The sequence below is a fragment of the Rana temporaria genome, chromosome 3 (assembly GCF_905171775.1).
Source record: "Rana temporaria chromosome 3, aRanTem1.1, whole genome shotgun sequence".
Lineage (NCBI taxonomy): Eukaryota > Metazoa > Chordata > Amphibia > Anura > Ranidae > Rana > Rana temporaria.
This window is the reverse complement of record NC_053491.1, coordinates 448,241,853-448,257,276: the sequence shown is the minus strand read 5'-3', so window position 1 is coordinate 448,257,276 and position 15,424 is coordinate 448,241,853. Positions and strand designations below refer to the sequence as shown.

At 44.8% G+C, this 15,424-nt stretch overlaps 1 protein-coding gene across 3 annotated transcripts in view; it reads right to left on the bottom strand.

Annotated features, from left to right (window-relative positions):
• The window catches only part of RFX1 (regulatory factor X1), a 74,458-nt gene that overhangs the window by 18,684 nt on the left and 40,350 nt on the right, over positions 1 to 15,424 (bottom strand). For 2 of the 3 annotated variants that reach the window (XM_040346595.1, XM_040346596.1), the window contains 4 exons: positions 12,723 to 12,817; positions 4,663 to 4,966; positions 3,466 to 3,647; positions 2,725 to 2,844 (listed from right to left, as the gene is read on the bottom strand). In XM_040346595.1, coding sequence (XP_040202529.1) covers positions 2,725 to 2,844; positions 3,466 to 3,647; positions 4,663 to 4,966; positions 12,723 to 12,817 — 701 coding nt within the window. Of the gene's footprint in view, positions 1 to 2,724; positions 2,845 to 3,465; positions 3,648 to 4,662; positions 4,967 to 12,722; positions 12,818 to 12,992; positions 13,512 to 15,424 lie in introns of those variants that run through there. The other variant, XM_040346597.1, reaches the window with a different exon arrangement.

The window sequence follows — 15,424 nt, the reverse complement described above, 5'->3', positions numbered from 1 at the left end:
CGCTATACCCCTGTACCTGCACCACCAGAGAGGGAGCTACGCTATACCCCTGTACCCGCACCACCAGAGAGGGAGCCAGGCTATACCCCTGTACCCGCACCACCAGAGAGGGAGCCAGGCTATACCCCTGTACCCGCACCACCAGAGAGGGAGCCACACTATACCCCTTACCTATTTGCAGCGCAGACCCTTTTTTTTTTAAATGGGTTGCATTTGGTGAGCGGTAGTGCAGGCCTGTGGGGGCCCCAGTGCATTACTTTGCCCAGGGGCCCCCAATGCTATTAAGATGGCCCTGGGTGCAGGATGAAGCAGCTCCCATGCGGGGAGAAACCTGAACAAGAGCTGAATGCAATGAGTGAAAGTCCTGCAGTGATCAGAGGTGAGTGATCTGCTACTGACTTCACTGCAATGTCACTCTCCTTCACTGAGCTCTCTCCACTCCCATCATATATATGGGCTTGGATAGGAAAGCCTTCCTAAAGTAATGTACACTTTAATTAGATATCACTTTTTTTTTCTCATATACACATTGGCCCGGATTCAGAGAGCAATTGCGCCTGCGTAACCATAGTTACGCAGCGCAATTGCTGACTTGCGCCGGCGTTACGAATGCTCCTGATTCAGGAACATCGTAACGCAGACTGCAGCCTAAAATCTGCGTGGCATAAGGCTCTTATGTCACGCATATTTTAGGCTGCATTCTTGCGATGGCCGCTAGGGGGCGCTCCCATTGTGCTCAGTGTATAGTATGCAAATTGCATACTAACACCGATTCACAATGTTGCGCGAGCCCTGCGTACACAAGTTACGTCGTTTCCGTACGGCGTGTTTAGCGTAAGGCTGCCCCTTCTAATAGTAGGGGCAGCCAATGCTAAAGGATACCCGTCGTTCCCGCGTCGCCAAATTTGAATTTCACGTCGTTTGCGTAAGTGATTCGTGAATGGCGCTGGACGCTATTCACGTTCACTTGGAAGCAAATGACGTCCTTGCAACGTCATTTGCCGCAATGCACGTCGGGAAAGTTTCCCGACGGAGCATGCGCTCTACGCTCGGCGCGGGAGCGCGCCTAATTTAAATGATTCCCGCCCCCTACAGGATCATTTACATTAGGCGCCCTTACGCAGGGCAATTTTAAAGAGCGCACACGCAATTTACGGAGCTACTGCTCCGTGAATCGTGCGCAGCGCAGATAATTTGCGGGGGCGCAGGGCAAAAATGCTGCCCTGTGCCTCCGTAAAAAAGGGGCAAATCTCTTTGAATCCGGGCCATTAGATTGCTCACTTGCACTGTATATATTTTCTTTCTATATCCCAAAGTAATATACACTTAATTAGATATCACTTTTTGGGGGTTCCCCCTTTTTTTTTCCCTTCTCTTTCTCTCTCCCTCGTCTTCTTCTTCCTACATCTTTGGCCCTGTCTTGTCCCTCTTTCTCTTATCCCTATCCTCATTTAATCTATTATTGTCTGTCACTTTGTCTATTTTGGAGCGAGAAGTCAGGGGACATAGGATTAGGGATAATGTACATAGGGTATAAGAATAACAATTACTATAAATATTAGTCAAATTTTATGAAGGGGTTATATTGAGACCGTTTATGTTTGTTTGTACTATCAGTGTTTTTAAATAATTTGTATCTATTTATTTTTTTGTATTGTAATGTATGTATTGTTGAAAAAATATTAATAAAGAGAAATTTAAAAGCTGCACAGGGTGGGCCAACTCAGTATTAAACCCTATGGACTAAGACTGGGATGCCATTAAAGTTTGTGTGTGTGTAAAGGCAGGTGTCCCAATACTTTTGTCTGTTTGAGCTTTGGGGTGCACACCCTAATGCAATAGGCTGTGCACGCCTATGCCTAAGGGTACACATCCCAGAGCCCTACTCGGTGCCCAACCCAACAAACAGTAATAGACTCAATCCCTTCCACTTAAAGCTGAAATTCAGTCTTGCACAGTTGTCCAGGTTCCTATCCTCTACTAAAACTGCTTACTCTGATTTCACTGCAGACTACAAGCTTCTTAAAGTGTATAAAAGCTGCAGCCAGCCAATCAAGAGCATGCCTCATTTCCGGGCTGGCAGGCATCCTGTTCCCAGTGTTGCCAACCGTCCGTATTTTTACGGACAGTTCGTAAAATTGGGCACTTTTTTCCCCCGTTCGTAAATGTCCGTGGTTGCGGAAATGCGCCAGTAAAAATAGCCGAGATCGGTTCGGCTTGGAACTGCGCGGATTGGAGGCAGGGGGTGATTGGAGGCAGGGGGTGATGGTGGCTGCGGTGGCACCGCAGAGGAGGATGGAGGCAGGGGGTGTTAGTGGCAGGGGGTGTTAGTGGCAGGGGGAGATTGGAGGCAGGGGGTGATTGGAGGCAGGGGGTGTTAGTGGCATCACAGAGGGGGATGGTGGCACCGCTGAGGGTGGGGGATGGAGACAGGGGTTGTTGGTGGCACCGCAGAGGGGGATGGAGACAGGGGACGATGGAGGCAGGGGGCCTGGGGGAAATTGGAGGCAGGGGGTGTTAGTGGCAGGGGGTGTTAGTGGCAGGGGGAGATTGGAGGCAGGGGGTGTTAGTGGCAGGGGGTGATTGGAGGCAGGGGGTGTTAGTGGCAGGGGGTGATTGGAGGCAGGATTTAAAGGATGACAGACACAGAAGAGAAGCAGGAATCACTAATGACTGATCAATGATTTTTAGGAATACCAGAGAGGGAGGAGACTAGAAAATTACCTCTGTTTCTGGGAGAATGGCTGTTGCCGCATAGCAAGATGCTGCTGATCCTCCATGAGCCGCAGGAGGGGAGAGCTGGCTTTTATACGGAGACCATAGTAGTGATATTTGGAGTTTCCTCTAGTAAAAAGAAATAATAATGTTAGTCTTAACATATATAAAGAGGGCACATCACAGTGCAGGACTCTGAGCTCCTTATGTATATTGCAGGACAGAGCACTCCTTATGCAAGCTGCAGTGCAGGACTGGGCACTCCCTATGCATGCTGCAGTGCAGGACTAGGCACTCCCTATGCACGCTGCAGTGCAGGACTGGGCACTCCCTATGCACGCTGCAGTGCAGGACTGAGCACTCCCTATGCACGCTGCAGTGCAGGACAGAGCACTCCCTATGCACGCTGCAGTGCAGGACAGAGCACTCCCTATGCACGCTGCAGTGCAGGACAGAGCACTCCTTATGCACACTGCAGTGCAGGACTAAGCACTCCCTATGCACACTGGAGTGCAGAACTGTGCACTCCTGCAGGTGCTCCAGAGCTTAGTAAATGAGCAGAAGCTCTGCTGACTTTCATCATCCAATCATGTGCAAGCAAAAATGCTGTTTTTTTATTTTCCTTGCACATGATTGGGTATTCTTTGAAAAGTGAATGTTCTCATTTACTAAGGTCTGGAGCAACTGCTCTTGCAGAGTGCACAGTCTACTCGCCTTTAGTAAGTTAAACCTTCGGTTTTTAGTCTGTACCTGGTTCCCAACCGTCGAGTGCGCAATCCCATGAAGACTGAGCGGATGAGCTTTCCAAAGGAGGCAGCATTGACTGGCTCCAGCTTCTGCTCCTGGCAGTGCAGCAAATAGTGGCAGTAAAGGGTGCTGCGTGGGAGGCTCACTCCCTCTGCTGTCTCATAATTGTCCAGTAGCCACTGCACCTGGCACAGAAGAAACGAGTCAGAAAGTAGGAAGAGGATCCATAAGAAAACAATGCATTTGTACACTGCACCATTGGGCTGCATAAATACTCATAGATACAATGTGTAAAAGCATCAACCATATACCCGTCCGTACTCTGCCATATATAGATGCCAGTGTTGGCTTACCTTTAAATACACACTGCTGTGTGCAGAGTCCAGGGTTCATCCAGCACTCTGGTAAATGTTTAGTACTGAAAGTTTCACCCACCGTAACGAACATCTACCTCTATAGTGGATGCATTTTACATAAGACACCCAGGAATCAGTAGTGTATTTAGGCTTTGTGCTGCCCTAGGCCTGACTAAACTCGTGCACCCCCTAATTTAAATATGACCCACCCCTTCCTGACAATGTCACTCCCCTTACTCTTTAAGACCCACCCTGAAATTTTTGAGTAAGGACACTAGTTCTTAGGGCCTGGGGGGGGGGGGCTAATGGATTCCCTAAATTTGCATACATTTCCTCTCACTTCCTGTTTGGTTATGGGGCAGGAAGTGAAGGGAAATCTCTGCACTGGGTCAGGGATGGTAAAAAATAAGCTGACAGGGGCTATAACCCTCCCTACTTTATCCAAAATGAATAAAAAAAGTGTTGCCTATATTTCTACTTTAAGCACAAATTTAAGATCATTTTATGGAGAGGACTAAGAAGATATAGCCATGCCAATGGTGCAGCAGAAAACATAGCACAGTGAGGAAGGTTTGTGGTCCAGGCTGATAGGACAGTAAAAATTAGAAGCAGCTTGTGTTACACTGACAGTGTAGCACAAGCCGGCGGGGACTCTTTCCGTGCTGCCCCCCCCACCCCCCTGCAAAGTGCTGCCCTAGGCCTGCCCCTTGTTGGCCTAGGCCAGGATACAGCATTGCCAGGAATACTGAATGGAAGAATGATTAGGTGGCCATGGGCCTAGTGCAATAAGCCCATGACAGCTGGTTCCTAGAATGGTTTCAAACACAAACACTGGCCTACTTACTGTGGCAGGAGAGGCACGTGTGGTGTGAGAGTAGGGCTGCGTAGAGTTGCCCATTATAAATCCACCCTGTATGACATAGGTCCCAGATCCTGATCCTCCACTTGCTGCAGCTCCACCAGAAGACCCAGGAGGGGTGGCACTGGCAAGGATCTGCCCTCCGGATACATACATGGGGCTACTGGCCACAGTTGGTGAGGGTGTAGGAGAGCTTCCCTGCCCTGTGGCACTTTGAGACTCGAAATAAGTAGATCCTGTGGCTTGGCTGTAAAGTGGGGTCTCGGTGTAGGTGTAGGAACCAGAGCGGCTGTAGGGACACAGATAAATACGCAAATGAGGTGTGAAGATTTTTAGCCCTTACCATAGAATCTCTTACTTAAAGTGGTTGAGAGACAAAAGGCACTGGATAAAATTTCAACTATCAGAAGAAAATACTGAAAAAAAAACATTTGTGTACTCTCTCCTTCCCGGGAATTATAGCAAAGCATTGCACCCAAGAACTAGACGACATTAGCTTAGGTACAAACTGGATCTGACTTTTTTGCAAGCTCACACAGAATATATATCACACAAAATCAGGTAAGAGCTTGATCACATTATCCTAAACAATGCAAACTTTAAACAGTAATATCATCAGTACATCTAATGAAAAGCCAACATAAACATAAACAGTAAGCCAATTAACAATTAGTCATCTAAACAAACCTAGGTGACTCAGGTCAGTGCCAACCCAGACAGTTCAGCACAAGTATTCAAGAAGACCCAGGGCTGTCCAAAACTCATTAACCAGTTTTTTTTTTTCAAATACAGTGCCTTGAAAAAGTATTTATACCCTTTGAAATTTTCCACATTTTGTCATGTTACAACCAAAAACTTCAATGTATTTTATTGGGATTTTATGAGATAGACCAACACAAAGTGGCACCCAATTGTGAAGTGGAAGGAAAATGATCAATGGTTTTCAATTTTTTTAACAAATAAATATCTGAAAAGTGTGGCGTGCGTTTATTCAGCCCCCTTTACCCATACCCCCAACTAAAATCTAGTGAAACCAATTGCCTTCAGAAGTCACCTGTGTGTAATTTAATCTCAGTATAAATACAGCTGTTCTGTGAAGCATTCTGAGGTTTGTTAGAGAACCTTACTGAATAAACAGCATCATGAAGGCCAAGGAACCCACCAGACAGGTCAGGGATAAAGTTGTGGAGAAGTTTAAAGCAGGGTTTAATTTATAAAAAAAAATATCCCAAGCTTTGAACATCTCACGGAGCACTGTTCAATCCATCATCTGAAAATGGAAAGATTATGGCACAACTGCATCCACAGCTCATGTGGGAGAATCTGTCCACAGGACAACTATTAGTGGTGCCCTCCACAAATCTGCCCTTTATGGAAGAGTGGCAAGAAGAAAACCATTGGTGAAAGAAAGCCATAAGAAGTCCCGTTTGCAGTTTGTGAGAAGCCATGTGGGGGACACAGCAAACATGTGGAAGAAGGTGCTCTGGTCAGATAAGACCAAAATTTTACTTTTTGGCCTAAAAGCAAAACTCTATGTGTGGCGGAAAACTAACACTGCACATCACCCTGAACACACCATCCCCACCGTGAAACATGGTGGTGGCAGCATCATGTTGTGGGGATGCTTTTCTGCAGCAGGGACAGGGAAGCTGGTCAGAGTTGATGGGAAGATGGATGAAGCCAAACACAGGGCAATCTTAAGAAAACCTTATAGAGTCTGCAAAAGACTTGGAACTGAGGCAGAGGTTCACCTTCCAGCAGGACAACGACCCTAAACATACAGCCAGATCTACAATGAAATGGTTTAGATCAAAGCATATTCATGTGTTAGAATGGCCCAGTCAAAGTCCAGACCTAAATCCAAGTGAGAATCTGTGTCAAGACTTGAAAATTGCTGTTCACAGACGCTCTCCATCCAATCTGACAGAGCTTGAGATATTTTGCAAAGAAGAATGGACAAAAATGTCCCTCTCTAGATGTACAAAGCTGGTAGAGACATCCCCAAAAAGACTTGCAGCTGTAATTGCAGTGAAAGGCGGTTCTACAAAGTATTGAGGGGGCTGGGGGGCTGAATACAAATGCACGCCACATTTTTCACATATTTATTTGTAAAAAATCTTGCAAACAATTTATCATTTTCCTTCCACTTCACAATTATGTGCCACTTTGTGTTGGTCTATCACAGAAAATCCCAATAAAATACATTGTCATTTTTGGTTGGAACATGACAAAATGTGGACAATTTCAAGGGGTATGAATACTTTTTCAAGGCACTGTACATCTTCTCATGGAGTTTCAAGTTGGCAGAGACCATCATGGCTTCCTCAACTGATAAATGTGATTATGTCATTTTGCATTATATAACAGGACATCTTCCTGAATGCTTGTAGCTCCCTCAAATGCCAGGGCCCATAGTCAGTAGGCAACAAGCTACCCTACAGTCCACTTCAAAAGCCCCTGTTGGGTCTGTAAGTTTGAATGGGCCTTAAGTGTGAGGCCCCGTACACACGACCGAGTTTCTCGACAGAATTTAGCCAGAAACTCGATCGGAGCCGTATTCTGCCGAGAAACTCGGTCGTCTGTACACTTTTGGCCGAGGAAGCCGACGAGGAACTCGTCGGGCCAAATAGAGAACATGTTCTCTATTTCCTCGTTGGTCAATGAGGAAACTTGGCTCGCCGAGATCCTTGGTGGCTTCACAATGAACTCGACGAGCAAAACGATGTGTTTTGCCCGTCGAGTTCCTCGGACGTGTGTACGGGGCCTGATGGTATCCCGATAATGGTGTTCAGAGTTGAATCTGGCAAGATAGAGAGAGCTGCTTGAGGAAAGTCTTATGGGGAAAGTCAAGAAATCTGTCACCTGATATCTTTTTTTATGTTTTCCCTTTATGTTTTCTCTTTCTCCCTACTACTGCAAAGTGTTTTATAACTGGCCGGGCGGCAGAGGAAGGAGGAAGAGGGCTGAACTTCTGAGGGACAGTGCTATCTACAGAAGTGGGGAAGGGGTGTCTGTCAAAAACAGGTACCCCCGTCCCCCGAAAAGGTGCCACTGGATGGGGGGAGGAGACAGATAAGCAGAAGTTCCACTTTTGGGTGGCACTCCGCTTTAAGGACTTGATCGCACTCTCATAAAGGTAAGTGTAGCATCAAACAACGTGCTATCAAAAAGTCCCAAAACATTATATAGAGAGAGAGAGAGAGAGAGAGATGGATATAAATATCTCTCTCTCTCATATATATATATATATATATATATATATATATATATATATATATATACATATATATATATATATATATATATATATATATATATATATATACATACATACATACATATATATATATATATATATATATATATATATATATATATATATATATATATATAGATATCTCTATAGATATACATCTATATATTAGAAAAAACTGTGCTAAAATCTATAATTTAAATACTGTAAGCAGCAACTCTCCTGCAAGACATATGTACCATTTAGAAAAATTGGCAAATATTAATGAGTTGCGTTAAATTATAAATAACACGAAAAAACCTAAACCAAAAAAACAAATAGCCAGATTCAGAGAGGTTTACGCTGGCGTATCAGTAGATACGTCGTCGTAACTCTGAATCTGCGCCGTCGTACATTTAAGTGTATTCTCAAATTGAGATACACTTAAATGTAGCTAAGATACGACTCCGGGCACCGTCGTATCTTAGCTGACTATTTACGCCGGCCGCTAGGGGCGTGTACGCTGATTTACGCCTAGAATGCGTAAATCAGCGAGATACGCCTATTCACGAACGTACGCTTGCCCGTTGCAGTAAAGATACGCCGTTTACGTAAGTTAGTCCAACAAAAAGCTGGCCTAGCCAATGTTAAGTATGGACGTCGGTCCCGCGTCGAATTTTTACGTCGTTTGCGTAAGTCGTCCGTGAATGGGGCTGGGCGTAATTTACGTTCACGTCGAAACCAATATAAGTCTTTGCGGCGTAATTTGGAGCATGCACACTGCGATATGTCCACGGACGGCGCATGCGCCGTTCGTAAAAAACGTCAATCACGTCGGGTCACGATTCATTAGCATAAAACACGCCCACCTCTTCACAATTTGAATTAGGCGCGCTTAGGCCGGCACATTTACGCTACGCCGCCGTAACTTAGGACATGTGAATACAGCACTTGCCTTTCTAACTTACGGCGGCGTAGCGTAAATACGATACGCTGGCTCAAACATACGCCGCCCTACGTGAATCTAGCTAAAAGGTTAAAAGAAATTCTTTCTAACCTCTGTTTTTTGGTTTTGCTTTTTTAGTGTTTTTTATAATTTAGCGCAACTCTATAACATTTACAGTAAAACCTTGGTTTGACTAACTTGGTTTGAGAGCGTTTTGCAAGACAAGCAAAATGTTTTAATAAATTTTGCCTTGAAATACAAGCGATGTCTTGATATAAAAGTAGCGTCATGTCACAACTGAGTATAAAAAAGAAGAGCAGAGCCTCAAAGTGTAGCAATATGGTTACATTTAACCCTCCTAGTGGTATTCCCGAGTCTGGCTCGGGGTAAGATTTTTATACCAAAAGCGATATCCCCCAGCCAGACTCGGGCTCGCCTCGCTGCAGCCACAGACAAAGTTACTTACCTTGTCCCTGGATCCAGCGATGCCACCGCGCTGTGTGAGCGAGCGGGATCTCGCTCGATTCACACAGTGCCCTCCTGTGCCGCCGATCTCCGTTCCCTGCGACGTCACGACGCACGGGAGCGGAGAACGGCGCCAAATTCAAAAAAGTAAACAAACACATTACATACAGTATACTGTAATCTTATAGATTACAGTACTGTATGTAAAAAATACACACCCCCCTTGTCCCTAGTGGTCTGCCCAGTGCCCTACATGTACCTTTTATAAAATAAAAACTGTTCTTTCTGCCTGGAAACTGTAGATTGTCCAAAAGTGTCCCTTTATGTCAAAAACGGTTTTAGAGCAGCTAGAAAACAGCGATAATAAATTATAATCACTTGCAGAAATGTGCGATAGCGATTTGTGGGGAAATTCGTCATAAAAAAAATTAAGTGAGTTATTCCTTAGAATTACAGGCCTACAATATAAAACGCCAAATTTCCTTGCAAATAATGGTACCGCTTTCAGCACCTTTTTTCTGAAATAATCATACTGCCAGGGAGGTTAATGAAGGTACAACATTTAGCAACTTATTACTACACTTAGAGGTGTCTCTCTTCTCTTTTTATACCCTGTAAAAAAAAATGCTTTGATATACAAGTGCTTTGGATTACAAGCATGTTTCTGGAACGAATTATGCTTTATATATATATATATATATACATATATATATACATACACACACACACTAAGCTGAAGAACTTTAAGAATTCATCTGAATAGCCCAAATATGGTGCTCTGCGCAAACCGCTTTAACATTTTGTAGACTTATCTTCTGCCGACGAGCAGCTCTTATATTGTATTTTGTATTTTTTGTTTTAGGTTGCAATTTTTTTAATTTTAGGTTATATTATTATATATTTTTTTTGCATTATCAAAATATTGCACTTTGGTTGCGTGGGTGTGAGATATTAGATTTACATATTTATTCATGTAATATCACATAGGTCAAAGAAGGCCAACCTATCAGGGCTGAGAAGCGCTCTCTCCTTAAAGTGACACAGTGACAGGAGGGACTCTAGACAGCCCCGAAATGTTGGCATTGTTTGACCCAAGTGACCCGTGTTGATTGATAATCTACAACAGAGTGCTGGTGACCTTCTTCCATTTACTGTAGTTTTGAGCGGCACTATCCACCAACGCAACTTCATAAGGAGTGTAGCCCAGAACTGTATTACTTTAGGGAATTTTAATGTCTTGCCTCCTCTGTTCAACCTTACTGCCCAACTATTTTTTTTTTCTATAAAAACTTTATTGAAAACATTTTTGTAGAGAACATAAGCAAAAAAAAAAAAGACTCTGTGAGCCCATACAGGAAGTTATACAGGTAAATATCAACAGAACATAAATGTGGTATGGGCGTTTACATCCTGGGAGAGGGAACATAAAAAAAAGGGGGTAGGAGATAAAAAAGGGGGGAGGAAATAAAGGGGGGAAAAGTGGGGGGAGAGGACAAGGCTTAAAGGGGTTGTAAAGGTACAATTTGTTTTTCACAAAATAGCTTCCCTTACCTTAGTGCAGTCCTCCTTCACTTACCTCATCCTTCCATTTTGCTTTAAAATGTCCTTATTTCTTCTGAGAAATCCTCACTTCCTGTTCTTCTGTCTGTAACTACACGCAGTAATGCAAGGCTTTCTTCTTGGTGTGGAGTGTCGTGCTCGCCCCCTCCCTTGCACTACAGGAGAGTCAGGACGCCCACTAACACACAGATCCTTTCTCCATCTGCAACGTAGAGAGCGTCCTGACTCTCCTGTAGTCCAAGGGAGGGGGCGAGCACGACACTCCACACCAGGGAGAAAGCCTTGCATTACTGTGTGGAGTTACAGACAGAAGAACAGGAAGTGAGGATTTCTCAGAAGAAATAAGGACATTTAAAAGCAAAATCGAAGGATGAGGTAAGTGAAGGAGGACTGCACTAAGGTAAAGGAAGCTATTTAGGGAAAAAAAAAAAAAGTTCCTTTACAACCCCTTTAACCATTTCAATACCAGCCCATTGTCATATGACGTCCACAAAGGACCTCTACCGTTCCGGGTGGACGTCATATGACGTCTTGGGCTTGCTTTGTGGGGGGATATCTATATGATGCCTGCAGCTAGAGGCATCATTCAGATATCCTTCTCTTCTGCCGGCGATTCTGTGCAACATAAGAACGATCATAGCGGTGGTTCCGTTGCTTGATTGTTCTTATAGGCGGCGGGAGGGGACATCCCCCCCTCCCGCCGCCATCCGGTGCTTCTCCGGGCTCTCCCGTGCCATCGGGGGCCCGGAGAAGGAATCGTCCAGCGCTGGCAGGAAGCATAGAGATGACTGGTGACCAGATGGTCACCAGTCATCTCTATGACCATCGGAGGACCCAGGCGCGATGTGATGACGTCACGCGCGGGTCCACGTAAGTAAACAAAGCCGCAATTGCGACTGCTAAGCAACAGTAATCATGAGATCGGTGAATTTTTTTTCACCGATTTCATGCTTTCCAGCCTGGAGGAGAGATGTGGGGTCTTATTGACCCCGCATCTCTCCATAAAGAGTACCTGTCACACACATTCCTATTACAAGTGATGTTTACATTCCTTGTAATAGGAATAAAAGTGATAATAAAAAAAAAAAAAGAAATATGTAAAAAAAAAAAGAAAGAAATAAAACATTTTTTTTTTTAACGCCCCTGTCCCCAGTAGCTCGCGCGCAGAAGCGAACACACACGCAAGTCCCGCCGACATATGTAAACGCTGTTTAAACCACATATGTGAGGTATCGCCGCGTGCTTTAGAGTGCAAGCAACAATTCTAGCACTAGATCTCCTCTGTACATCTAAACTGGTAACCTGTAAACATTTTCAAAGCGTTACCTATGGAGATTTTTAAGTACCGAAGTTTGGTGCCATTCCATGAGTGTGCGCAATTTTAAAGCGTGACATGTTCGGTATCTATTTACTCGGTGTAACATCATCTTTCATATTTTACAAAAAAATTGGGCTAACTTTACTGTTTTGTTATTTTTTTAATTCATGAAACAATTTTTTTCCAAAAAAAAGGCGTTTGAAAAATGATTGCACAAATACCGTGCAAGATAAAATGTTTCAATGACCGTTGTTTTATTCCCTAGGGTGTCTGCTAAAAAAACATATATAATGTTTGGGGGTTCTGCGTAATTTTCTAGCAAAAAAATGATGATTTGTACATGTAGGAGAGAAGTGCCAGAATAGGCCTGGTATGGATGTGTGTATAAAAGCCCTGTATGGAAGCGGTTAATGAGGAGAGGGGGTGCAGAAGTCACCAACTACCCTCTCCACCTGCCCAACTATTTAGCATCATTATGCCAGCCACATGTCCTCTTTATACAAATTGTAACACACTGGTCTTACATGGTGCTTGCAGTGTAGTTGGCATCTCCTCCTTCCACATACTGGACCTGCCCAGGATATATGTGCTGTACAGGGACTTGCTGCATCTGCTGAACCTGCCAGTGAGAGATACAAGTCAAACATTGGTATGATACAGAGGTCCGGGTAAGCGTCAGACAGTCTCCACTCCTCCTCCCTAGTATCCAGTCACAAAGTCCTGACCCTGGTCTTAGCCTCGTCTCCCTGTCACCTACTTTCTAGAGCTGTAGCAGATGTGCCAAACAGCAATACCTGAGGAACCTTCTGCACCTTGACTCTCTGAGGGTTGTCTGTAAATACGGAGGAGGAGCCGGGTAGAGGCCGAGGCATGACAGACAGTAGCTCCAGCCACTCCTCTATAGACCCTGAAACCACAGGCTGCATGGTGTAGAGATCCTGAGCTGAACTGAGCAGGAAGGTGTAAGTGAGGTCTACAGCCTGCTGATAAGTCTCCTCCGCAGCTGTACTACAAGGGGCCGGTGTGCCTGAGCTCTGAAGAATAAAGACACAGGTATACAGTGACCAAAGGACAGTATATATTTCTAATGGCTTCACATAATGCTCACAAATAGCTATCCATTTATAAAACATATGTTATCTAGATTTATTACAGCACGACTTATTTCTTGGCATACTTTCTTTTTCATTATCCCATTTCAAATAAACAGCTTGTGCCAATAGGAGAAGAAAGACAGTACGTAGAGTCTGCTGCTGCTCTTTCATTTCCCAGTCAGCAGGAAGGGGGCGGAGAGATGACACCACTGGGAAAATGGCGTCATCCACCTGGCTGTGCTGTAACCACGGCTGTGTAAACCTGAAGACAGGATGGACAGAAATGTGAAATCCTTTGACCGTTCAAAGAGAAGCTTTGGCTGTACTTCTGTGGATCACAGGAGTGTAGTTTGTTCTGCACGGCTATGACCTGTTTTCAGCAGACAGCAGGCTGAAGCCTGCTGTCGGCTGACGCCTGCTGTCGGCTGACTTCACAGAGTCGGTCCAGGCTTGGGAAAGATTTTGACCATATGGTCAGGATCTGCCCACATGCCTGGACTGGCGCCCGGCTCAGTGATCTGCTGAGAGCCTGAGCCGGCTGCTTCCACCCACTCTACAGCCCAGGGCTCCAGTGAGCGTGGGGCGGGGCAGAGCAGAAAGTGCTGACTGGCAGTCACCAGCTCTCTGCTCACGAAGCTTTGAGAACCGAGCGATCAACGGTGTTTGATAGCTCGGGTCTCAGTGTTACAGCCGATATCCTGCGGCAGAATGGCTCTCCTGGGTGAAATCCTGTACATATACGGCTTTGCCTAAGAGAGCCACCAGAGGGAGCTTGAGCGCCGCCAGAGGCACGCGGGCTCGCAGCACAGGGTGGCCGGCGGGCACAATCGCAATTGCCGCTGGCCACGAGCGTCAGCACAGGGATTTGTGTCCTGTAATGGAGGAGGAAGGCAGACCTCAGTTAGCAACATCCTAGCAACATCTTGGGAGTATTCCAGTTAGGCTTCATGAGGTATGTAAATTGCCTACATCTATAGCAAGGGCATTACTACCTAATCACTGAAAACAATGTACTGTGGCGAATATCTTATGACAAAAGCTGTTAAGAAGTTAGAAGGTAGAAGGTAGAGCCACTGCATTGTCTACTGATCTATTCCAGCTCTAGTGACTAAGGTCGGCCATAGACGGAGCAAATTTCTTTCCTGCAACCACAGACAGTGTTGACAGGGGTATCCCTCCCCCGGAGCTATTGTGTTCTCCCGGCGGGGGGAAGCCTTCCCCACCGGAAGAACACAGTAATTACTGCTAGCAGCTACACCAGCCGCTAGCAAAAAATCACATGTAAAATTCAGCAGGCTGATTGTACCCAAGTTGATCGATCTAACATGGGTACATTCAGCCTACCCATAAATGGTTTCAATCTCGGCCGGTTCAGCAGGATTCAAACCTTCTGTGGCTGGCTTGATATACCTCTACATTTAAAGTGTACCTAAACCCAAGAAGAATATTGTCATATATTGCAACTTACTAGTCCTTAGATGTGGTGCATTTGTTTTATTTTTTCAGTTTTTTTTCACCTAGTTTCCTGCCAGGAACACACTTCCTGTCCTAGGGAGACAATGCTCATTCACTGCACCAAATGGTGATGAGGTGACAACACTGGAACAGTGTTGTCACCTTAGAAGGGAACTAAAGAACAATTCCCCATCTGCCCATCTACACAACATAGAGGGGATTTGTCCTGTGTCTCACAGAGGGAAAGGACTGATAACACTGCAGAGTGCACAGGAAGTGATCAGCTTACTTTATTTCTGGCAGGATCAACAGGTAATTTTTTTTAACTTATCAAACAGATATAAAAAAATACTTTTAATAATATATTTAACAAAACCGAGCAAATAAGAAAATAACAAGGATATGTAAGGGCAGGTGTGTGAAAATATTAAAGCTGCAATAAAATGTACTTTAACGTAAATGGTGAAATAATACCTTAAAAAATGAGCCCACTGAGAATGCGCTGTCCCCTTAGGCTTCATTTCCATGGACGTTTTTACAGCTTAAAAACGCCTGTCCACGTTTTTTTTTTTTTGAGCTGGAGCTCAAAAACGCTGCGGTAGCGTTTTTGCGCGTTTGAGCGTTTTTGCACGTTTTTTACAGCTCTAAAGCTGGAGCTTCAGAACGCACTGATCCTG